Source organism: Prionailurus viverrinus, chromosome X (genome assembly GCF_022837055.1).
Source record: "Prionailurus viverrinus isolate Anna chromosome X, UM_Priviv_1.0, whole genome shotgun sequence".
NCBI classification, from domain to species: Eukaryota; Metazoa; Chordata; class Mammalia; order Carnivora; family Felidae; genus Prionailurus; species Prionailurus viverrinus.
The window spans coordinates 53,797,258-53,822,988 of record NC_062579.1 but is presented as its reverse complement, the minus strand read 5'-3'; the positions used below and the strand labels follow the sequence as shown (position 1 = coordinate 53,822,988).

General features: G+C 40.4%; 2 protein-coding genes across 13 annotated transcripts in view; both read left to right on the top strand.

The window, feature by feature from the left end:
* Positions 1-3,606, top strand: part of PHKA1 (phosphorylase kinase regulatory subunit alpha 1) — a 190,182-nt gene extending 186,576 nt beyond the window's left edge. For all 6 annotated transcript variants that reach the window (XM_047843552.1, XM_047843549.1, XM_047843550.1 and 3 more), the window contains one exon: positions 963-3,606. In XM_047843552.1, coding sequence (XP_047699508.1) covers positions 963-1,136 — 174 coding nt within the window. In that variant the 3' untranslated portion in view covers positions 1,137-3,606. The remainder of the gene's footprint in view (positions 1-962) is intronic.
* A 4,532-nt stretch (positions 3,607-8,138) lies between these two features.
* Positions 8,139-25,731, top strand: part of HDAC8 (histone deacetylase 8) — a 235,802-nt gene continuing 218,209 nt past the window's right edge. For 6 of the 7 annotated variants that reach the window (XM_047844370.1, XM_047844372.1, XM_047844366.1 and 3 more), the window contains exons 1-4: positions 8,139-8,570; positions 9,088-9,140; positions 11,976-12,106; positions 13,623-13,764. In XM_047844370.1, the coding sequence (XP_047700326.1) occupies positions 8,346-8,570; positions 9,088-9,140; positions 11,976-12,106; positions 13,623-13,764 (551 nt within the window). In that variant the 5' untranslated portion in view covers positions 8,139-8,345. Of the gene's footprint in view, positions 8,571-9,087; positions 9,141-11,975; positions 12,107-13,622; positions 13,765-20,768; positions 20,877-25,731 lie in introns of all 7 variants that reach the window. The other variant, XM_047844368.1, reaches the window with a different exon arrangement.

Below are 25,731 nucleotides of genomic sequence, written 5' to 3'. Positions count from 1 at the left end.
TCGTAATGTATCTTCTTCCAGGACATTAACCATGTTTACAAAATGCAGACTATTGAAAGCTTTCCAAATGTTTCCTAGATTAAGAGTAGAAACACTAAGGTGAAGTACATGCCCTGTCATCAATAGGAAAATCTCCAAAATATGTAATAGGTATTTCATTCTATTATTAGGCACTGTGGGAAAATGCAAAAAAAAATCAGAAGTACCCAGGACAGTGCTAATTTTAAATATTCTGGATTGCTGTTAGTCTGTGTATCAGACAATATGATCCCTTTTAGGCATAGACTCTAGCTTGGAAAGTGTACAGTCTATTTGAACTAAGTCTACTTAGAAAGAAATAATCATCAAAAGCAAGATAAAATAATATGCGCTAAAATCAGTAGTACTGGAAAGATTAGGACCCAAGTCCGTCTGGGGTGATTTGTAAGTATTAACATTTGACTCTTAACAGGTACAACTCATTTAATTAACTGTTATATTTAACTTTCAAAATTCTGAACAATTAATATTTTAAAAGTAATGTCATCATGAGGGCACCTGGGTGGCTCAGTCGGTTCAGCTCAGGTCATGATCTCATGGTTCGTGGGTTTGAGTCTCGCACCGGGCTGTGCTGTCAGCTCAGAGCCTGGGGCCTGCTTTGGATCCTCTGCCCCCACTCTCTCTCTGCCTCTCTCTCTCTCCCTCTCTCTTTCTCTGTCTCTCTCTCTCTCAAAAATAAACATTAAAAAATTTTTAATTAAAAAAATAATGTCGTAGGATGTGGGTATCTAGGGAAAAATGTACATATAGAAACTCACATTCAACATTTTGTGCATAACCGATCCCTTCCTACCAAAACAGCCTAAGATCCAAATAGCTGGTGATGGGGAGGAGGCTCTGAGTAATCCCAATGAGGACTTTAACTAATAGGATTAGTAATTTTTCCTTTCCCCTGTGTTCTCCTACCCTTAAAAACCAAACAGAAAACCCTCGGGGCAGATGATACCATGTTGGCCAAGGATCCTGCGTCTGGCATCTGTACTCTTCTGTATGACAGTGCGCCCAGTGGCAGGTTTGGCACCATGACCTACCTCTCCAAGGCAGCTGCCACCTACGTACAGGAGTTCCTGCCTCACAGCATCTGTGCCATGCAGTGAGGCCTCTGGGCCCTGGCTGCAGGGAGCCTTTTGACAGCTGGTTCCTGCCTCGGTTGATCATGCATGGGACTGAAATGTGTTGGCCTGATCACTCCTACCCTGCCCCTTTCCATCCCATCCCACCCAAGAAGAATGAACTTTTCTGATCCACTAACTGCTTTCGAAGTGAACCTCTGCCTGGAGGAATATGCCCGCCCAGGCACTCTGTTGTAGGCCTTAATTCTTTCATGGTTCATGCAAGTTTGCATGTGTTTTTATCCTCCAGATCTGTTACAAATTTAGTTTCCTAACTACTGTTTGCAGAGTAGGTATTAATAATAACTTATGACTGAAGTTTGGAAATTTTTCTTATGTGTAGTTTCATTGTGTGAATGAGTGGTGGGTGCTTTGGGACATTGTTTCAAGTGGGGAAACCCTAAAGTGTTGGATTTTATACTACCACAAATTGGAAATATCTATTCTAAGTGCCTTTTCTTGGGAAAGGAGAGTACCAGATCATGGTTTTCTTCATTACTCACGTGTTGCCTCACACTGAGTGACAAACGCCTTTCTGTATAGAATTACTGTCCCTGTTCTTGCCTTCTCTGTATCTACATAACATAATTTCTACTCTCCCTTTGGTGAAATATCAAAAAATGCAAGTGCAGTGTCTGTATTTAAGAATTTTGATATTAGCAATTGAAGTCACCTTTTCTGAAGATTGCTGGTGCTCAGAGATGTACCTGTAGCAGAAAATGCAGAAAAACCCAGGAGCCAGGAGCCCAGTTCCAAAAAGGAAGGGAAAAGAGATGCCTGCAATAGTGTCTTACACCTAGGGAACAGAGAGGGAATCAATCAGAGGTAAGTTAGTACCCTGAAGAGAGCCTTGTGCACCAACTTTTGCCTCAGAAGAGTGGGCCAAGACACAACATGCAGAATAATTGAAGTCTCTGTCTTTGGCAAACAGGAATCCAGCAGTCAAGTCTATAGCTGCCTTCACAAGCAGTCCTTCCTTGGTGATCCTTACCTGTCTGTCTCACTCGCCTACTGACTTTTTACAGCATCCAACCCCCCACCCACCACCAACTCCCTGTCCTCCCATCGGTTCTTAAACTCTTTCACTTACATCCTCACTCCCTGATTCTAGTGTTCATATCTATGTGTATTTTGATATCTGTTGGCATATATCTGTTTCTTATAAATAGCCTCATTTGTGTGTGTGTCTAAGCATACATGAGAATTTTTCTGAATGTAAGTAGTTTCAATGTGTCTGTATATCTAGCTGTATCTACATTTGGCGGCCTATGTAAATATGTGTTATATGGATGGTGGTGACCGTGGCCCCCAGGCTGACACACCAAGAGTAATGGAGGAATCCTTAAGTCCTTTTCCCTAGTCCCATGTTTAGGTAACCTCATTTGAAGAATGTTTCTCCTAACTTTCTTAATTGAGGCTGCTGTAACAAAATACTGTAGACTGGGCAGCTTAAATAACAAACATTTGTTTCTCACATTTCTGGAAGCTTAGAGGCCCAAGATTGGGGTTCCTGCAGACTCAGTGTCCAGGGAGGACCCTCTTCCTGGTTTGCAGATGGCCACCTTCTTGCTGTGTCTTCAGATGGCAGAGAAAAGGGGGACGGAGGGGACTCTAGACTCTTCTTTTTCATAAGGGTACTAATTTTGTTATGGGAACTCTTCCCTTATGACTTCATCTAATCCTGATTACTTTCCAAAGGCCCCCACCTCCCAATCCCATCACCTTGGGGATTAAGGCTGAATACCCAATGTGAGTTTCAGAGGGGTACAAATATTCAGTCCATAGCACTTTCCTTCTCCTTGTTTATGTGTCAAGAGTCTGCTAATTTACCTGTTTGCACTCAGGTAACTTCCTACTTCTGTCCTTTCCTTTCTCTCAGATTTTTCAGATTTTTCTCCAAGAATGGGGCTGGGGCTAGGGATCTCTCTAAACGGTTCTTACAAAACCCATGACAGTCTTTTGAGTGCATGAGTAAGTGAACACAGTAAGTAGGCTGATAGAAAACAGAGAGTGGAAATGAGAGAGGATAGCCAACCTTTTTAGAATAGAATGTCTCTCAGAGCAAATGGAAACACACAGTAAGTAGCTTTCTGATTACATGATTTTCTGGTCACCTTATAAAGATAATTTATGACCTGTTCTAACACTGTCTTTTCACTGGCTGTGCATACCCCAGCCACAGGAAGTACATCTGGAGTGGCACAGGTGAAAACCTCTGCTCTCTGCCATGTTAGTTTGCCTGAACTGACACTGACTGCTGCGTTTCTCTGGGTTTACTAAATTGCCTATCACTGTGCTCTCCATCCAGTGGTATTTCACATTTAAAGCAACTTTTTAGAAAACTTGATCTGCATTTTATTCTTTGTAAGCATGTGATACTAAAAGAAACTTTGGACTTTTTTTTTAAGCACTTCTGTTTTGAAATTAGAATTAAAAATTGGAATGTCCAATTAAATCATGTCTGATGCCAGTGTTCAAAACTTTATGTGTGTTTTTGTGACTGGGGTTTATTTTGTGGCTCTATTTTACATACTCTATTTAATTATACAGTACAGTCAAAGCTCATTAATTGGCTCAAAGTAGAATTATCTTAATATAGAAATCATATATATTCTATATATGTTAGATAATATAAGTAAAGAAACACAGTTTTATCTTTCAAATACATACCCACTCAAACTAGGCTCATTAAATTAAAATGGGCTTATTGACATCTTTAGGGGACCTGTACTGATGAATGAATAAGATTTTTACTCAGTGTTACAATTGTGTGCAAATGGGGCTTCTGTACTACCGGAAGGTACTTAACAACAATTTGTTCTCCTAAGTATTATAAATATTTGGCAGAATCCTGTTTATACTACTCATTAACCATCGTGTAACAAGAGAGAGGGTTTATTCAGTAAGGATGAACCAGTCTCCAATCCCATCCTCACTAATTAGGTTTCACTACACTGTAGGAATTTTACACAACTGGTGGGGCAAACGTTGTCGTTCTTACCCATGGCTCACAAAACCTCTACTGCTCCCCTTTGCACTTACTCAATACCTAATACCTAAACTAATGCAGTGGAGATAAATACAGTGTTTTCCACATTTAGTCTTTGTTTCCCATTAAACTTGAGTGACCTTAGGTCTTGGTTTGCCCAGGACAGTCTCCATGTATGCCTGTTGTCGTGGCATAATTATTAATAGCACTCTTTGTCACTCTTAAAAGTGTCCCAGTTTGGACGATATGGTTGCCCTATATTTAGCAGAGGTCTGATTTCTTTTAAGGCTAGGCCTAAAAGCCAAGGACCTGTTCTCAAAAGTACTCTTGAAGTAGTGGTGTGGGGGTAAGGAAACAGTGGGGGGAGACTTAAATAATATCTCTTAAATCCTAAGCAATATTTGAGTGCTTACCAGATGCCAGACTGTTACACAGGCAGTTAGCATGAACCATCTTATTCTATCTTCATAGTTACCATGTGAGCTAGATACTGTTGTCATTCCCATCTTACAGATGAGGGAACTGAGGTGCTGAGCATTTAAGCAAATTGTTCAAGATCAAACAGCTGGTAAGTGGTAGAGCTGGGATTTGAGCCCAAGCAGTCTGGCTCTATAGAGTTCCCATTCTCAACAATGACACTCTTCAAGGAAAAGACATTAAAACAAGGGTCAGTCTGTTGAGTACAGTTGAGGCATCTGTGGGCAGATTGTATGGCACAGTGGGCAACATGCAGAAATGCACAAAGAAGGCAGCCACAGGAGTAGTGCCTTTTCAGTGTGTTTGCTTTCCCTGCTGCCTGCTTCTGCCAGCAAGCAAAGACAGGCGAGATCGCCAAAAGAAGTGGCATAGCCTAACCTGATCTTGCTGGTTCAAAAACTACCTTTAGCAATAATGGTTGAAGAAAGTGAGTCAAGGACCCTTATCCAGGGTCACCACACCAGAACACTTTGGAGCCAAAGTTCAACCTACTTCCTCTGAACTTAGGCCTTCCATCTGCAATTCCAGTGCTTTGGGAAGGGTTTTCTTCCCAAGTTAAGGACTGTATGGATATTAAGCATGTGGAAAATTGAGTTAGGGACCTGTGGCATGATTTGTGCTCTGTCTGAATCATGAACAAAGTGTCCAGCCACCCTGTGAGATTTGCTGCAGGAATAGGCTGCCAATTTCAGAGCCTCATTGCAACAATTTATCTTTCTCCATACTTGAGTCATCTTGCCACATTGTGTGTCAAATAAGGATACTATTTCCACTTTAGAAGTGTGTTGAAGCGTTTGGCTACCTGCTGCTAGATCTGAAAGAACACAGAGAACAATCCACTTTCATATCATCTTATTACAGTCCAGATTTTAGGGTGCCAGCTGGCCAGCCTGTATCCTGTCCTCTTCTTTTCACTGCCTATCCTTGAAGGCCCAGGACAAATCCCATTTCCTCTTTATATTGCCAATCTGTCATGATCTCACCTTTCCATCAACTCCTACAGGCCCACAGATTCCTTCACCTGTGTCTGTAAATGTGTGCCTTTCTCTCTGATCCTAAAAACAATCATTCATGAGCTCTAACATCCCTTGATATACTAATTCCTTCCTTTCACAATCAAATTTCTTCAAAGAAGAAGCTCCACCTGACAGTGTTGGTTTCACTCGTTAACCCCTTGCAATTGGGCTTCCTCCCTGCCTTGTGTTTTTTTTTTTCCTCATAGAGCACCAGTGAGCTCCTATTGGCAATGACATTGTCACTACCTCTCCCTTCTTGTGACCCTCTCATCCCTAGATTTCTGTGAAACTGTACTACATTTGTTCTCACCCAACTATTTCTTCTTTTGTCTCCTTTATGGCATCTTTTTCTCCTCCTAGCCTCCACAAAAAGGCATTCCCAAAAGTTACAATCTTCTTCCTAGCCCAAAAGACTCTCACCATAGTGTGCGGTAGGCTTTAAAAAGTGACATGGTCTGATTTACTTTTTTTTTTTTTTTTTGGCCCCGAGTTCATTCTGGTGGCTGCAAAAAGACTAAATTGTAGTTCTGCAAAAGTAGAGGTAAAAACCCGTGTGATATTGCAGAAACTTCAGGTGAGAGATGACAATGTCAGGACTGGGGTAGTGGCATCTCTGTTCCCATTGCCCGTACCCTAGTTTAAATCATCATTACTTTTTATGTGGACCACTGCGGCACTCTCACTACCTCTAGTCTTTCAATAGCTAATCTTTACACCACTCTTGTAGAAATCTTTTTTTTTTTAAAGATTTCTGTTTAAATGTCTACTCATTTGCCACAGCTTGAAGTCTGTTCCCTTTAGCCTGGCATTCACAACCCTTCATGATCCAGCCTCTTCAGCTAAACTAGACTAGAAATGTTCTCCTTTATGTTTTTGCTTATGCTATTGATTCTAGTCAGTGTGCCCTCCCCTGGCTCCCATCCTCACCAAGTAAAATCCTGTCCATCCAGTAAAACCATCTCAAATGCCACTGAATAGGAATTCTAGTTGCCATTTATTAAGTACTTAATTCTTAGTTATTAAGCAATCTAAGCCTTCTACATTCATTACCTGACTCTGATGCATTGCATACTGTTTCTTGTGTATTTATATCATCTCTACAAGAATGCAAATTCCCTGAGAGCAGAAATGAGATTGTAGTTCATCTTGAGAATTGAATCCTTCGCTGTTCTATACATTTAGTTGCCGTCAGATAAATGTTTGGTGAATGACTGAATGATTGCAGAACTTTGAACCAGTTGCTATAGGAAGATCTAAAAGAAGCATAAGGGCTTATATTCTAGTTAAAGAAGACATCACAGGTCTGGGGGGGGGGTGGATTTTCCAGAATACTAAGCATTCAGGGAATACTAAATGGAATATTGAACAAAGTTAGATTTAACAAAGTAATGCTACAGGAATGAAGTTTACATAGTAAAGGGAATGTTCAACGGCTTCAGTGTCAGGCAGACCTGGTTTTGAATTCCTGCTTTTCTGCTTAATAGGTGTGTGACACTGAACAGCCATTTGCTCTCTTTCTAAACTGCATCTGTAAAATGGGCATATTACAATATCCTTCATAGGACTTTTGCAAAGATTAAATGAGATAATATATCCAAGTGCATATCAGAGTGCTCAAGAAATGTTTCAAAGTAAAAAATGGTGAGCTAGTTTTTAAAGGAAGTAAGAATGTTGGATTGTCTGAGGGGTGTTAGCAGGTCACTTCAGGTTGAGATGAGAGGTAGGGGGACTTGGGAATTGGCCAGCTTACATCATATCATAGGGGCTGCCGGGAGCCTGGAAATAACTGATGATAATTCTAAAAGTGCTTCAGGATATTATGTAATGTGAAGTCTCACACTACATAAATTATTTCAGTAACCCTTGTATAGTTCCAGAAGCAAAAGGATGGAGGGAAGGCGAACTGCAGTTTGCAAACATCACTGAAAGTATGTGCTCACCCCCTCCCACACGAATTTTTAAAGAGTAATTTGACATCAGTGCTTGATTGGAATCTACAAAGCAATTTCAAGATTACCAGCCAGCCTCTTGAAAAATGCTTTTGGCTTTGCCAGAGTGAATTATTGAGGTTTTTAACTCTTACATGGACATGGATTGCTAATGATGAAAAGGAATAAAGTTGTGTGCAAAATTTACTGTGTAAACTTTTCAAATCTTTTGCAACCATTTATTAATCCCCCACCAAAAAAGCCTGTCTAACGTAGGTGGGTGGTACTGGGCTCTTGGTGGCCACATCGTGTCTATCTTTAAATATTTATATGGGTGTATCTGCAGATTGAAACAATTCACGAAGAGCTGGGCGGCTTTTTTTTGTTGTTTGCTTGTTTTTTTGTTTTTGTTTTTGTTTTGTTTTGTTTTGTTTTGTTTTTTTAGCGCTAAAACTCACATTCGCGGCTATTTTAGCAATTAGCCCCGGCTCTTCCGCTCTTCGAACCCTTCAAAACTACATCTCCCAGCATGCTCTAAAGCTGGTCTGACCTCATTTCAAATGGCCCCGTAGGGCAACAAGGATGGTTAGTTTTGACCGTGCTTATTTGTCCCATAAATTATCGGTCCTAATTGGCAGTTATTTGGGCTTTTATATTTGCCGACCTCTCGTTTTTGTACCGTGGTCACTAAATGCAGGGCTTCTGGCCTGGGAGGGCCCATGTATTCTTTCAATTGGTTGGGGAGCTGGGACAGTGTCTCTGGCAATAACGAGAATAGGAGGGAATGTTGACCAGGGAGCACCGCTGCGGCCGTTCAGAGGAGCAGGAACAGGAGCCCGGGCTGAGTCTGAAAAAAGCCGGATCCAGAAGGTGGCTCCGGAACGGCTGGGATTGGAAGATGGAGGAGCCGGAGGAACCGGCGGACAGTGGGCAGTCGCTGCCTCCAGTGTACATCTACAGTCCCGAGTATGTCAGCATGTGCGACTCCCTGGCCAAAGTCCCCAAACGGGTAAGAGAGGTGGGGATAAAAGACCGTGGGCTTTTAGGGTGGGGGTGGGGGCTGTTGGACCGGACAGCATTAGGAAGCTGAGAGGATTCCGGGCTGGGGGAAATCTTCAGCAGAAATTTGAGCAGGTGTGCTAGGCTATGGAGGAAGTGTTCCCTTACAGTTTCTGAGAGCGCCGCATTTATCGTCGGGGCGTCCAACGCACCGGAGGGGGTAGGGGTGCGGGGGAGGGGATGGTACTAGGGGATGGTGGCTCCACTACAAGGGATCCCTGAAGTGGAGAAGACGCTGCAAGAGAAACGTTCCAGCACCTCCGTGAGGCCCGGTGGCTTTCTCCTTAGCTATTTATATACTTTGTATCTATTTTGTCTAAAGTGCATTGCAACTGGTAAGTAAAAAGCGAGGGGAGTTAAAAGTTACTTTCTTTGTTCAGGATGATGAAGTCGATGGTATTTCTCTGAAATAAACATTGAAGAGACGTTTTTCTGCCTTTTTTTTTCTTTTTTGTTGATGCTTCTAGGCCAGTATGGTACATTCTTTGATTGAAGCATATGCACTGCATAAGCAAATGAGGTAAGTTGTCTTTCTTGAACCAAGCCCTGAAGCTAAGTGCTCCTTAGTATCCTACTTCACAGTGGACCTAATTAGGAAGAGAATAGTCCTTTCTTTCAAAGTTTTTTGCAATTCAGTGTTTGTAATCTGCCTGTAACCTAGTGAAAGCTCTTGAAGCATTAAGAAAACTTGAAAAAAGTACGGAAAGCAGTTAAGACCCATTAGAAATAAGATTCTATTACTGGAAGGGAAAGTAATCTAGGGATAGGTGCCCTGTGGAGATTTCAAGGTGAGTACCTTAGGGTACTAAAACCCATCTGATGGAAAAGAAATTTTATTCACCTGTGACATATTCTGAGATTTCTATGTGTTTATTTCTAAGCCAAATCTGAGGGTGTGTGTTCAATTTAAGACTTTTAGACACCCCATCACTATCACCTAACTTTTACAATTAAGCCTGGAGACAAGTCAAGACCAAAGCAAAACTACACCCAAACCAGAACTCAGCACACACTTAAGTGTTGCTTTAAAAAAAAGAATGAACTTGCTGTTTATCATTATAAGAATAGATATTTTAGCCCTGTCACTTGTAGGATTATTTATGACATTGTCTGGCCAAATAGGTGAGTGTCTACTCTGACTTGTGTAGTATACTTCATTTATTCCCCCAGAAGGTAGTGTAATAGGCTTTCAAATTTTATACTTATTATTAACAAAATCATTTACTGAGTACCTTTTTTTTTTTTTTTTTTTTTTTGCCCATATGTTTGGTAGACATGAGAACTATATGCCTTCCATCACAGTTACTTAACTTTTCCAAAAATTACTTTACGGGCACATGGGTAGTTTAAGCATCCAACTCTTGATTTCCACTCAGGTCATGATCTCACTGTTCGTGAGTTCGAGTGCCACATCAGGCTCCATGCTGACAGTGTGGAGCATGCTTGGGATTCTCTCTCTTTCTCTCTCTTTCTGCCCCTTCCATGTGTGCACGCTCTCTCTCTCTCTCTCTCAAATTAAATAAAATAAACATAAAGAATATTTTAAGACAAACAAGAAATCGATGTAAAGCGGAACTGTCCCATTCCCTTGCTATTAAGCAGAGAGGCTTTCTGTAAGTGTTTGTTAGATAAGAGGAAGGGCACTAGAAACCTTAGGGCAGGAAAACATGGTCCAAAAAACTGTAACATTTTTATTTTAATGCACAGATTTGTCATTTTCTTGAAGGAGAAGCAAGAGTCCTTGTATCTTGGCCATGTATATGGAACTTTTTGATATTTATTTATTTTTGAGAGACAGCATGTGGGGGAGGGGCAGAGACAGAGAGAGAGGATCCAAAGTGGGCTCCGTGCTGACATCTGTGAGCCTGATGCAGAGCTTGAACCATGACCCGAGCCGAAGTTGCACCCTTAATCAACTGAGCCACCCAGGCGCTACTATATATATTTAATTGTTGAGACTGAGCTACAGGATTCTTCTGGCCTGCTTGGTGACAGTACTAGCGTATACAGTCATATTAATTCATGAAAAACCCATGGCTGAGTTCCCATTCAGCAAACAAAAAAAAAAAAAACCACTACTGCCTCCCTGTGGCGTAGGTCATCGCTTTTCCAACTTGAATGTACATATGAATCACCTTGTTAAATTCCGATTCTATAGATCTAAGGTGGCGCTGAAGGCTGAAGTTCTGCCTGTCTGACAGGCTCCTAGGTGCTGCTGCTGCTGCCGCTGGCGCTGCCGCTGCGGCCGCCGCCGCCGCCACCACCACTGGTCCATAGACTACACTTTAAGGGGCAATGGCAGAGTCAGGAAAAGAAATGGGGAATAGGCAGACAAGTTAAAGGTGGTAAGTCCGGTTGTTAGCTTAACACCACCCTGTATTCTGAGTCACTTCTATTTGTCACTTCCTGTGAGAGCTTCTGAGCAAAGTCCCTTCTCTTCTTCCTCTCAGAGGTGGATATGAGGGACCAAATATAGGAACTTTTATGTTTTGAGTTGCCTATTTGTTATCTGTTAGTATTAACAATAATGATAGTCATCCACAAAGCATTTTCATATGTTATCATTTCATTTTCACATAAAGTCCCATAAGATCTCCCCACTTTACAGGTGAGGAAACTGAACTACAGAAGTCAATTTGCCTGAGGTTATGGAGCTGATAAGTACAGAGTTAAGAAGAGGTGCTCAGTTCTCAACTCCAAATTCAAAATTCATGATAATAAAGTTGCCTATTAAAGTAAAATTAGGGGCAACTGGGTGGCTCAGTCAGTTAAGTGTCTGACTCTTGGTTTCGGCTAAGGTCATGATCTCACAGTTCATGGAATTGAGCCCCAGGTCAGGCTCTGTGCTGACAGTACAGAGTTTGCTTGGGATTCTCTCTCTCCGTCTCTCTCTGCCCCTCTCCTGTTGTCTCGCTCGCTCTCTCAAAATAAATAAATAAATTAAAAAAATTTTTAAAGTAAAACTGTAGCTGAAAGGATTATATGTCCCAATTAGGAACTAATTCAAGTGCAAAGATCTCTGCCTACTAGTTTGTCATGGAAGTTGTAACTCACAGAGTGAAGTTTGTCCAATATCTGATTATTTCACTTAAATATAATCACTGGCTTTTTTTTTTTTACTACCTGTGAACTCAAGGAGATCTGTCCTCTCACCCCTTATTAGTGGAATCATTACAGAGATGTGAGGAAGTGAAGACTACATCAGTAAAGGAAGAGAACATGTTTATTATTTCAGCCCACTGGAACTGGGAGCTGGGAGTTGTATTTTCTGCTCAGACTGCTGGCTCCTGCTTCCAGTTTCTGGCATACTCTGGTTCTGACTCACTCACCTCTCTTTGTTCTCTGTTATTATTAGGATAGTTAAGCCCAAAGTAGCCTCCATGGAGGAGATGGCCACCTTCCACACTGATGCCTATCTGCAGCATCTCCAGAAGGTCAGCCAAGAAGGAGATGACGATCATCCAGACTCCGTAGAATACGGGCTAGGTAAAGTCATTACTGGGCAGTGATGGGAGGTAGACAACCTCCACCTATAAATTGTAACTACTTATTTTACAACTTGCGTGAAAGTCTTTATTTTTTAATTAAAAACTAATGTGTTAACCACAATATTAATCTCTTAGCTTAAACACGTATCTCACTTAACAAGCAAACCATATGAGTTGAGCAAAACCAAATGACGGATTAGACGGAGGAAAATCTTTTAGTTGCTTAGGCCCAATGGCAGTGCCCACATTGGGTCTGGCTGTTAAAACTTGAGTACATGTTTATGTTCTGGATAAGTTTTCAACCCTATTTCACATTAAACAGCTGTATTTTTTTAAACTGTAGGTGGCCAATGGGATAGTCTAGAGAAATAGCATGGTTTAGTAGAACTCTGGTCTGGGAGATAGTGAGTCAAGGGACCTGGGTCCCAGACCTGGCTCTGTATGACCAAGATAAGCTATATCACCTCTCAGGACTCTGTTTCTCCATCTGTAGGGTGTGACTAGCTAATCTTGAAGATTTAGCCTTTCTAGGTCCAATGCTTTAAAAAAATTATTTCCCCAACATTGGAGATGTTTGCTTCTCATTTGGAAGCTGATGTTACCACAGGAGCTTTTTGGTAAGATATGTTGTTGTCACATCTCAAGCTATTCCTCTTAATAGAGTTCCAGACCCACTTTGAATGTGTGGAGGTGGGACCTTCCTCCTACACCCCCAATCAGTGCTCAGGACACTAGCTGGGTGTCCTACAATTCAACTCTGACACTATCTGCCTGGAGATAGCATCAGATCCCACAGGTTAAGGACTCAGTACCACAACACTGCTCTACTCTTTAGATACCAATCGCAAGCCCAGGTTGTTACCTGTGCTTCTGACTGGCCATAAATCAGACGTCCCCACAATCCCCTCTTTGGGTTTAATTTTCTAGAGCAGTGCACAGAACTCAGGGAACCCATTTAATCACTAGATTACTAGTTGCTTACAAAAGGATATGTATAACTCAGAATGGCCAGATGGAAGAGATGCATAGGGCAAGGTATGATGAGAGGATGTGGAGCTTCCATGCACTCTCCAGGCATACCAGTCTCCCCACATCTCCATGTGTTCACCAAACCAGAAGCTCTCCCAGCCCTCCTTTTGGGTTTTAGGAGGCTCTGTTACATAGGCATGACTGATTAGATCATTGACCAATTGGTGATTGAACTCAATCTCCAGCCCCTTCCTCTCTCAGGAGGTCAGGGGATAGGACTGGTAGTTCCAACCTTCAATCACCTGATTTGCTCCACTGGCTACCAACCTCCATCCTTAGGTGTGATCCACAGGTCACCTCATTAGTATCACAAAGACACCTTTATTGCTCTCATTGTTCAGGAAATTCCAACAGTTTTAGGAGCTCTGTGTCAGAAATGGAAATGAAGATCATGTATAAATATTTCTTATTATATAAACCACAGTATCACACCTCCTCTTTCTCCAATCCATCTTTTAACAAACTCTTCTGATGTTTGCCCAAAGGTTATGACTGTCCAGCCACTGAAGGGATATTTGACTACGCAGCAGCTGTAGGAGGGGCTACAATCACAGCTGCCCAATGCCTGATTGATGGAATGTGCAAAGTAGCAATTAACTGGTCCGGAGGGTGGCATCATGCAAAGAAGTAAGAAAATGACCTTTCTGCTTTCTGCCTCTTTCCTTGAGTCAGTTTCTCAGTTATGTAAACTCTTATGCTTATTGTATCAGCATTTATTGGGAGACTTGTGTATGCATATAGCACTTTACCAGGCATCCTGAAGAGATACAAGTGAAATAGAAGAAGATAGGACAATATAATGGAAACCACACCATTGAAAGGCAGGATACCTGGCCTCTATGCCTAGTTTTTCCACAAACTTGGCTAACTGACCTGGAAAGATTAACCTCTCTAAGCCTGTTTTTCCATCAGGAAAATGGGCAGGGCAAAGGATATAACTAGACAGTCTCTACATTTCTTTCCAGCTTTTTGGAAATTCCCCTCACTTCAAGGGACTTATGCTCTAGAAACACTAACAAAATTAGAATAATTAGGGAGCAATATCAATTTTTTACCCACTGAATATATGTATGAGCTGAAGAGATTTAGCAGTATGGAGAAATTAATCATGGAAGTCTTGGAAGAGGTGAATTTTAGAACTAGTTCTGAAAGAAGTGGCAAACGGATTTTCAAACAGGTGGAAAATTAATGAGAATAGATTTAAAACAAAATGCTGAAGAATCAAGAAGGAAGCTCATGCTACCATCTCTAGGGATAGTGGCAACCAACTGAGAGAGTTCAGTGTCACTCTAAGGAGAAAGGGCTTCTGAAACAGCTGTTCTCAGGTGCATACTGTTGGCCATGACTTTGATACTCCTTGGTGCTCTGAAGTCCAGAGAAAATGGCACTTTGGTTTTCAGAATAAAACTGAGTACAACCTCAGCAGATGAAGATTATGATACTAGTATGGAATTCATTTCATCAAATCAGCAGATCTTCTGTGTGACCAAGGAAGTCCTTGAGAAAATTTACTACTAGAATCTACTACTGAGGTGATGGCGCTAAGAGAACCAGTGTTTAATAAGGAGTTTTACATGGCCTTAAAAACAAAGAGAAACAGCTTACCTTTTGTTAGCTTTTGCTCTATTAAAAATTTTCAAAATAAAGACAGTGATTCCTAGGACAAAAAAAAAAATGACCCTCCTTTAAACCACACATGAAAGGCAGAGTGGGGTGGGGGGGAACCCAGCCTCTCTGAACCAACGACCTCTATTCGAATCCTCTTGTGCTTAGCAAGTTGGGAAGAAAAGTAATGTGGTTTCGTGGAAAATGCCTGATCCTGTGAATTAGATCTAGTTTCTGCATGTGGCACTGGAGGATCTTATACATTGAGTTTTTTATAATTCTTTGAATTTTTTTAATATTTATTTTTGAGAGTCAGAGACAGAGCATGAGCGGAGTATGGGCAGAGACAGAAGGAGACCCAGAATCTGAAATAGGCTCCAAGCTCTGAGCTGTCAGCACACAGCCTGGCATAGGGCTTGAACCCACAAACTGTGAGATCATGACCTGAGCCAAAGTCGACGCTTAACTGACTGAGCCACCCAGGCACCCCAGATCTTATGTATTTAAATTCAGGGCCTGGATCCGTTTCTAGTGGAATACCCAGATACCTGCCACTTGTCACTGTTTTGCTTTGAAATGAAGCATACTCAATCTAGAGCCAATCATGGCTGCTTCTGGGCTACATGTAGGTGGGTATTATCTTAACTGTTTCAGACAGCTTTCAGATGATCCTACCTGGAAACAGACACTGTGGTGAATAGAAATTACAGAGAGTCTCTAGGGATTGCCCCAATTCTGGTCCAAATTCTAGGGGGTTCTTGGCACCTCTGGAACATCTCTGCAAATGGACTACAGGCATGTAGCCCACCAACTTACATCTAGCAAGCATTATCTATTTTAACCACAATATTTGTTTAAACTTTTCCATCCCCAAATACTTGTATGGATTCAGACATGCCATTTATTCATTCAGCATGCACTGATTAAGCACCTACTATATGCCAAGCATATGTTTATCATCACTAATAAGCAGAGATATAAAAATTGAAGCATGGTATATTTTTCCCTGACCAATTTTGAAAACAAATCTTCAAAATATCCTTGTTCTGGCATGGTTACAGTGAAACTGGTACACTCTTTTTGAAAGCTTTGGAAATAAGTGTTTAAAAGAGTGGGGAAAATGTTCATACCTGTTGACCCAGTAATATCATTCTTAGCAGTCTATTGTAAGGAAATAAAACCAATCCTGCCCTCAAGAAATTGATACCTTAAGAGGTAAGACAGCAAATAATTGCATTCAGAAACTAAAAAACAGTGATTTTCAAAGACAATTCTTCAAAAGAAGAATGATGAGGGACTAATGCTATTAGATATTAAACATACAAAACTAGAATAATGAAAACATGGTACCACTGGTATAAGATTAGACAGATGATATTACGGTATGCTCTCCAAAGAGACTTTTACATATAAGAATTCAGTCTATTATAAAAGATGCTTTGCAAGTGAATAGGAGTGGAAAGGATTGTTCAGTAAATGATGTTGTGACAGCTGGTAGCATTTATACCCTCATCTCCTGTAATAAACTAAAAGAAGTGGCAGCTAGATTGAAGAGTTAAATATAAAAAATCAAATTAAAAAAACTAGAATGAATGGATATTTATCAGGCTTCTGAAGGGGAATAGATTTTCTAAGCTTAGGAAGTAATAGAAAAAATTCCCAAAGGAAAAGATCAACAAATTTAGATATATAAATTCTTAAAACCAAAATAATTTTTAAAAGTTTTGTGGTCATTTAAAAAATAAGATTTAAACACAGACTAAAAAGGCATATTTGACAAAAATATGACAGAATGTGACAGGTTTATATTTTCTAAGTAAGGCACTTATACAGTATGATGTATAAGAAGTATGGGCAAAGAGCACAAATAGAAAATTTACAAAGGTGTTTAAGAACAACTAGAAAACATGGGGCAATGTTCATCACTACTGATCAAAGAAATGCAAATTTAAACAACTAAGTAGCCTCTCTTTAAGCCAGAATTGAAAAAGATGGTACTTATTTGGCTGGTAATAGTGTTTCAGCCCCTTAAAGTAATTTGGTAGCTAGTGTGTATTAATGCCCTTTATCTACCTTAGGGATAAGGACTGATGTCCTTTAATCCTACTACTGAGAATATTTCCAGAAAAAATAATGCAAAATATGCAAAAAAACTATTTGCATGGAAGCCTTTATCAGTGTTACTTATGAAACAAAAAAAATTAGAAATAATGTGAATATGTAGTAATAAGGAAATGGTGAATCTACTCCATAGAATATTATGCTATTTTTTAAATGATGATTATGAAGACTATAGAGCATTTCAGGAAAATACTTATGTGTTAATAAAAAATCAGGTTTTAAAATTGTATGCACACTGCAATTACAACTTTATAGAACATACACATATTAAAAAAAACAGTGGGAATAATAATAGTGGCTATATTAGGGTGGCAGAATTATTGATGATTTTTAAAAATGTGTTTCTTTAGTTTGCAAAATTTCTGGAAAGAGATTTTATTACTTTTGCAGCTAAAATATTACCAAAATAAAAAGATGCAAAAAAAGTTACAGCAAATATTACAGATGTTTAAATTCTTTATTCTAATTGATTTTTTTTTTTTAGTTTATTTATTTGCTTTTGAATTAGAAAGGGAGAGTGAGAGAAAGAACGAGTCGGGGAGGGGCAGAAAGAAAGGAAAGAGAATCCCAAGCAGGCTCCACGCTGTCAGTGCAGAGCCCAACATAGGGCTCAATCTCACCAACCATGAGGTCATGGCTTAGCCGAAACCAAGTGTCAGATGCTTAACCGACTGAGCCACACAGGCGCCCTTCTAATTGATGTTTTAAAATGCTAAAATTTAGATAAATGGACAAAAGACATGAACAATTCACAAAAGAGGAAACAAATAGTAAATAAACATGAATAAATATTTAGCATCACTGATAATTATGGGAAGAGAGATTGAAATATAGTATATACATGTATACATTTTTCTCCCCCCAGATTTGAGCTGAAGGAAGAAAGATTTTTTACCTCATATATCTATAACTCTTGGTAATCTAACCTAAGGAAATAAGCCAATCCAAAATATGGAAAAGCTGTGTGTATGAAGATGGTCATTTCTCTCTTATAGCCAAAAAAGAGGAGGGAGACCTGAATATCCAACAACAGCAGAATGGTTAAGTTTTATACTGTAACATATCCACTTGATGGGCTATTATGTAACCATTAACAAATGGTGGTTAGGATGACTATATAACAAAAAAAGTGCATATTGGGGTGCCTGGGTGGCTCAGTCAGTTGAGCATCTGACTTCGGCTTAGGTCATGATCTCATGGTTGGTGAGTTCAAGCCTCAAGTCGGGCTCTACACTGACGAGTGGAGCCTGCTTGGGATTCTCTCTCTCTCCCTCTCTGTCTGCTCCTGCCCTGCTCTCACACTCCTCTCTCTCTTTCCCTCCTTCCCTCCCTCCCTCCCTCCCTCTCAAATAAAATACAACTTTAAAAAACAGTGCATATTGTATAATGTTGGCTTTGTTTTTAAAGGGCAGGTAGCTATAACATTGTACATTCACTCTGATTAGTCATGTAAAAAAATAGATGCTTATGAAAAAAACATTTTTTTCTTCTTAGAAGGAAATACAACAAAATGATACTGGTGACTTTGTGAGGATGATGATACTGTGAAAGATATAGATATATATAGATACACACATACATACATACACATGTATACATGTATCTTTTTTCTGTTTCCTATATCTTCTCTAATGTGTATTTTATCAGCAGAACTTTTTATAGTAAAAACTGCTTGGAACAAGGTGGGAAGCAGTTACAGTACAGACACAATATGACCAGTGTATGCTCCAGTTATGTGCAGGGTGGTGGAGTGTACAGAAGAAGGAGAAGGAGTTTGCCTTCCTATCATCAGCAAGGATGGAGATTTCCAAGCAGAGGGAACAATAAAAACAGGGCAGTGGAAAGTATGGGGCATTTGGAGAATTGCAAGTAGTTAAATGTGGCCAGAATGTGAGGGCAAATAGAGCAAGACCAGACTGTAAAGGTTTTGTAAGCTATGCTGAGGAATTGGACTTTTTTCTCGGGCCAGTGGGGATTTAGTGAAGAATTTTAGAGAGGGTGGCAATGTGCTGATTGGATCTGAGGGAACTGAGGCTAGAGAGGAGAAGGCCATTGCAATTATTCATTTAACAAACTTTTATTAAGCTCCTGCTGTATTCCAGATGATGAGGAAACAAAGAGTTATACAGGAGGTTCTTATTACTCGAGGGTACTTGGTACCAGACAGAAGGCCACTTAGTGAACCCATTTAAAAGGGGGACTAAACCATCAACTGACAAATGGATAAAGAAGATGTGGTTTATATATACAATGGAATACTACTTGGCAATGAGAAAGAATGAAATCTGGCCATTTGCAGCAACGTGGATGGGACTGGAGAGTATTATGCTAAGTGAAATAAGTCAGGCAGAGAAAGACAGATACCATATGTTTTCACTCATATGTGGATCTTGAGAAACTTAACAGAAGACCATGGGGGAGGGGAAGGGGAGAAACAAAAAGTTACAGAGAAGGAGGGAGGCAAACCATAAAAGACTCTTAAGGACTGAGAACAAACTAAGGGTAGATGGGGGTTGGGGGAGAGGGGAAAGTGGGTGATGGGCAGGGATGAGGGCACTTGTTGGGATGAGCACTGGGTGTTGTATGGAAACCAATTTGCAATAAATTATATTTTAAAAATAAAAGGAGGACTAAAATTTTAGAGTAAATAATGGGCAGGGCTTGATTAGTACACTAACTTGAATAATTAAAAACTGTTAAAATTCGTTTGTGTCTTAATAGAATTGAATGCTATGTAATTCTTACAACAAACAAAGAATGCATTGAGGATTGATTGCTTTTGTTTGGGCCTAATTTTTCAAACAAAAGTGTGCAACATTTCAAGATGGTACATTTGACTTTCTGTGAGATTTTTGCAGCACAATCGTTAAGAGGGTTGATTTTGCCAAAAATGTTCAAGGGCTTTTCCAGTTTTTCTGAGGGCTTCTCCTTAATCATTTGGTATTCAAATCACTTTTTTTTGAACAACTTTTAAAATCATTATCCTTAGTTATTTTTCTCCTCTTCATCTGTAAACTGGTCTACAGATCCTGGTTGTCAGTTTTGTGTGTTAACTTCATGATATCTTGCATATTTTTATAAGATTTGTAATTTTACTTTGTGATAGATTTGTAGTGAATTGCTCACTGATATATATGACAATCCATAAAAAACATAGTGATTGAACAGATGGATAGAGATAGGTACTAGTGTTTAAACGAGTAGGTTGTTTGAATGGAGACTGACAAAAGTGGTCAGTTCATTAGCAAATGCCTTCATGCTATGACAGCTTGTGTATCCCTAGGAAACCTCAAAACCTTGATACTTCTGGGGCTAAGGCAATAAATTCTCAGTAATAAGAACTTTCTGTATCAGCAAAAGTCTAGTGCAGTGTTTTTTAAAGTGAGAGTTGCAGTTCACTAACAGAACATTGTATCAGTTTAGTGGGCGGCAGCCAGCATGTTTTGATCCCAAGACGGATTTCATGAAACTTGTTCTAGTGTATGTGTATGTATTTGTGTGTACTAGGCCACAATGTAAAATGTCAAGTCACTGTGGAGTGAAATGACTGTGAACTTTGAAATAAGACTTAGGTGCAAATCCAGGCCACACCATGTACTGGCTATGTATGTAACTTTGGGGTTATTCCAGAAACAGCATGTGCAGGGACAGAGATGCATGAAGGCTGAGGGAACTTCCAAGTCTGTAATTAAAGCTGGAACTCCTGTAGGTAAGTGACTGTAAGAAAGGTAGGAGAGGTATAAAGGGTCCTTATATGCCAAGCTACATAGTTTGAACTTAATCCTTCAGATCAGTGGTTCTTGACCTGTTTTGGTCATGGACCCTCTGAAAATCTGATGAAAACTATGTATACTGTCTACTGTGTAGAAAAGTGCACATACACAAATTTTTCCTTGTAATTTCAGAAAGTATAAGACTCTCTTAAAGCCCTTGTCTGGATGGATGGATCCCTGGTTAAGAACCCTGGCTTTGGACAATGAAAAATCACTGAAGAAAGCTTTATCCAGGAGTAGGTAACATGATCAGATTTGCATTTTAGGGATCTGATTCTAGCAAGTCAGCAGGTAAACTGGTGGAGAGTTGGGGGAGGATGTTGATAGAGAAATTGATTAGGACTTTACTGTAATAATCTACCCAAAAGGAAGTGAAAGCAGTGGTGATGAGCATAGAAGACCAAATAAATTCAGGAGCCATTTAGTAGCTAGAAGAGATAGGAATGGTAAGCAATTTAATATAAATGATAAGGAAGGAGTGATCTAGATTTCTTGTGTAGATGACTGAGTAAATTTTGTTACCATTAACCAAGAAGAGTAAGAGATGAGAGCTGATGTGGTTATGGAGCATGTAATCAGAGATGTCTCCTAGAGAGCTGGTAACAGGGTCCAGCCCAGTAATTTTGAGCCTCTATTGTACATATGAAATACCTGGGGGTCTTGATAAAATGCAGATCTGGTTCCGGAGGTCTGGGATGAAACTTGGGAATCTGCATTTCTAACAAGCTCTCAGATGATACTAAATGCTGCCAATCTGTGGACCATACTTGGAATAGCAAGATGCTAGAGCTCAGGATAGCTATCTTCACTGAAAATACAGATTTGGGCATCAACAGCATGATAGGTGGTAATTAAAACTAAGAAAATAGATAAAAATCACCTGAGAGGCATCTTTAATACAGAAAAACAAAACGAAACAAATACTGAGCCTTGTGAAATGCCAGTGTTTACAGGACAAGTAGAAGAAGATAGGCTTACAAAGGAATCTGGAGAAGAAATGTTCAAAAAGATAGGAAGAGAATCAGAAAAGACTTACCAGAGAAATCAAAAGTGAAAATTGAGAAGACCAGGTTGGAGAGTAGTGTCTGCCACCAGAGCAAAAATTGATTCTTGTGAGTGGGGGAAAACAAAAACTTAGATGTTACATGGTTTATGATGTGCAGTATATCTGTGATATTAAAATTTTATAGAGTGGTCAATTAAGACAACTTATCTAAAAAGGCTCCTTGGATTAGGAAATGATAATGAGCAAATGATTGAGAAATAGTGCTGTAAAGAAGTAAAATAAGATTGGTCAGTAGGGAGGTTATGGCGAAGAAGACTTCAAAGGATGCAAAGGAGTGTGCCAGGGAGACAAGAAGGTGAACAGCATTCAGAAAGCCACAACTGCCTTTGTAAAAGCAGAATGATGTAAAATAGCTTGGTGGATTTGGGAAACTACACACTGCCCTGTAGTGTTGGAGGTGTTAAAGTACCAAGTGGATAATGGCAGAAGGTGAGGTAGAAAAGTAGGAAATGGGTTATGAAAGGCTTCATGAATATCTGAATCCCCCAAATGAAAAATGTAGATATCTAGTTCTCTCTCAGAGATCTTGATTGGGTAGGTTTGGAGTAGTGTGTCAGAACCTACAACTTCCAAACTTTAGGAGTGATTCTGATGTGCATACTTTGAGAAACTCTGTAGTAGGAAATGGGGGGGGGGCACTGCAAAATTATGTGAGGAAGTAACGTGAGATCTGTATTTTAGGAAACTAACTCTGTAGTCATAGAGGATGGAAGGATTGAAGGAGGTGTTGACTGGAGGTAGGGAGACTGAATAGGGCACAAGCAAGTCCTCCCAATGACAAGTGATGAAGACCTGATCTAAGGCAGAGTAGTGAGATTGTGGGATGGAGAATGGTGAAGGCTGACTTGAGACAGCTTTAAGAGATAAAATCAAGTATTAATGATTAGTGGATATGAGTGGAGAGGAAAGAGGAGGAAGATAACTCAAGTTTCTGGCTTCCTTGAGCGGAGTCCCAGAGAAAGCAGGATATTGATAACAATAGCCAATGTGGTGAGCTACATGCTAGATGCTACCTTACCTGAATTTTGTCTCATATATTCTCATAGTTCTCATATATTCTCATATTAAGAAGCAGATGTTGTTATTTTCTCTCTTTTACCCATTTGGAGTACAAAGAGGTTAAACAACTTGCTCAAGCTTGGTAAGTGATCACATTGTTATTCAAACCCAGGCAGCCTGATTTTTCCAACCTGTGTACTTAACCCTTGTAAACCTCAATAAACAAGAATAGGTGTTGGTGTGCAGCAAAGGTAATAGCCAGGGAAAGTGGATACTCCAATTTGGAGATGGAGGTGGAAGCTAAAAATAGAAACAGAAGTGTTGCCAGTATATAAAGTGGTGGTGCAAACCATGAAAATGGACAGGATTACCTAGGGAAAAGGCAGAGAGTCAGGAGAAAAAGAAAGTAGAGCCTAGAGCCCCAGGAAACACCAACTTGTAACGGGCAAGTATAAGAAGAGGCCCCAGTGAATTCAGCCAAAAAGCGACAATCAGGGCCAGCCAGATAATCAAAATAGAAAGGGACCATGGAATCCCATGGGAGCAGAGGAGTTTAAAGAAGCAAAAAGCTCTCAGCAGTGCCACGTGCTATGGAGGGGTCAATCCAGAGAAGTACTAAAATGTCAGTCATATTTGGCAAGTAACAGTCACTAATGATTTTGGTAAGATAACATCCTGGAGAGGGATGGGAATACAAAATGTTGAAGGGTGAGCAGGAACTAAAGCAATGGACAGGAAAGGAACATAAACTGTCCAAAGGTTTGAATGGAAAGAAAGGAAAGAGGAGGGCAATGGTCAAGGGAAAGTGAGGCTTGAGGGGTGCTTGTTGGGTTTGCTCTAAAAGATTTAATAATATGTATGGGCTGAAAGGGAAATACTGGAAATATGAGAAGGATAAGAAATGGAGCAAAGTCTCAGAGAAGGCAGGAGGGGATGGGGTGAGTGGGAGGAGGAGAACCACCACTTGTGAAGCCAGAGCAAAAGAAGGGAAGGAGGGTGTTACAGACGATTGAGTGGGTTGCCTGCTAGTGAACTGAAGAGTGCCTGCCCAATGACCAATACTCTCTGTAAAACAACTCTTGCTCTCTTCTATCACTTCCTCACAGGCTGCTTTGAATCCTTTGATTCTGCTTTTTGTAGTCAGACTCTTAGGAAGTCATCTTGTCACATCTAGATTCCCTTAAATGGGACTCACCCTGTCCATGTAAACATGTGCTAGGAGATATTAAAACCCAACACAGAACAGTGATTCCTAACCTCCAGAATTGTCTGGCGATATCTTATTTGTCCACTTTGACTGGCTGTTCCTCATTCTTGCCTTCTGGTGTCTCTTAACCTATTTGACTCTGCATCTCAGCTCCCAATATTTTCCTTTATCCTGTTCTCATAATCCATTTAAGACCTACATCTCTAGCTCAATGATGCATTTCGTCCTCCCACACTCCTGTTTATGTCCTCTTGTCCGATAACATTTCTGCCTACCACATGGCAACACCGGATCTTTGCCAGCTGGGCCCCCTCTGTCCTGCTTCCCTGTGAGAAGAGACAGAGATATATCCTAGAATGCTGTTGGTTTCTGGTACTTCCACCTGGGGGGCAGCAAATGGTAGAGCCATGAAACTGCCTTGTGTCTTGGCAAGCTCTACAAGAATGTAGAACTAGACCTCTAGCTCTTAAGTACTACCCACCTGGAAATTATGATCAAAGGCACTAGAGCTGTATTATCAAGGCCTCCAGTTCCTTATGCATGGAGTGAATGACAGTGGATTGCATTACAGTTTCCCCAAAGGGCTGTATGCAGAGTATAACTTGTTAACTGAGTGGCCAGCCCTGCTCCTGTATCTGTACTTCCTGCCCTCCAACCTTTACAAACAGATAACTACATGAAAATGGAGGCCTGGATTCTCTTTATACCCATTCAATGCTGGCACCTGGAGAACAGACACATCACCAGACAAAAGAGACATTCCTTTACTGTAGTAGCCCAGATCATTCTTTCAATATGTGCCCAGCCTGTAAGGCACCAGCCCTTCCATTAGAAGACTGCCCAGCCAGGCAGCAAAGTAGGAACCAGCTAAGACATGCTTTGTTCCTATGGCATCACCACCCCTAGCCTCTAGGGGATGAGATGTGTTCTTATACTTCCTTTAGAACTGGGGAGAACCATACATCACAGTAGTTCAGTGTTGTCCAGGGAATCCCAGGTCCCTCAATTACTAGCTGTAAAACTTCTGTGCCTCAGTGTCCTCATTTGTAAATTGGATATAATAATTTAAGTTATCTACCTTATAGGGCTATAAGGATTAAATCTAATAATAATTACATTAAAAAGCTTAGCAAAGAACCTGGCACATAGCATTTGATAAAAGTCACTTATATCTGGACTGGGTTATACTCAGGGGGTCCTAGGTAGCCTCTCAGAAAAGTCCCTGGTCCAGCAGGTCCCACTACCTATCCAGCTAAAGTCAGCCCTGGTACTGTTTGTCCCCCACTGCACTTACACTTCCCCTTTGCCTATAAGCTGCTCTTGACAGAGTGGACTATTCACTTTTGCCTTCAAGACTCATGTCTTTTGCTTTGTCAGACTTTTACTGCCAGGATTCCCTATACCCCTACCCCTCCCAAACATCACATAGAATTCTCTGTTCAACTAAACCTTTACACTGCTAGGTACAACCCATACCCATAAGACAAATGAAGATATTCTCTACTGAGAGACAGAGAGACTGCGCCTGATTGGGAAATTGACTGTACACTAGTGCCAATACCCAGGACTTTTCCTTTAATACCAAAGGAGCAGATGTTCTCCCAGTCTAAAATCAAGGCCTTCTATAATATAAAAACTTTGGACAGCAACTGACTGCAGGTTTCATCAGATCCTCCAGTTCTTCTGCATTGGCCTTGAGACACTTTCTGAAAATAAAAAGCAGAGAATATTTTCTGTCAAGATTATTTCAGCCTCAGTGTATTCACTATTCAAAATCCTTTCTGTTAACCTGGAACCTCCCAATTTAATTCCATAAGTCTCTA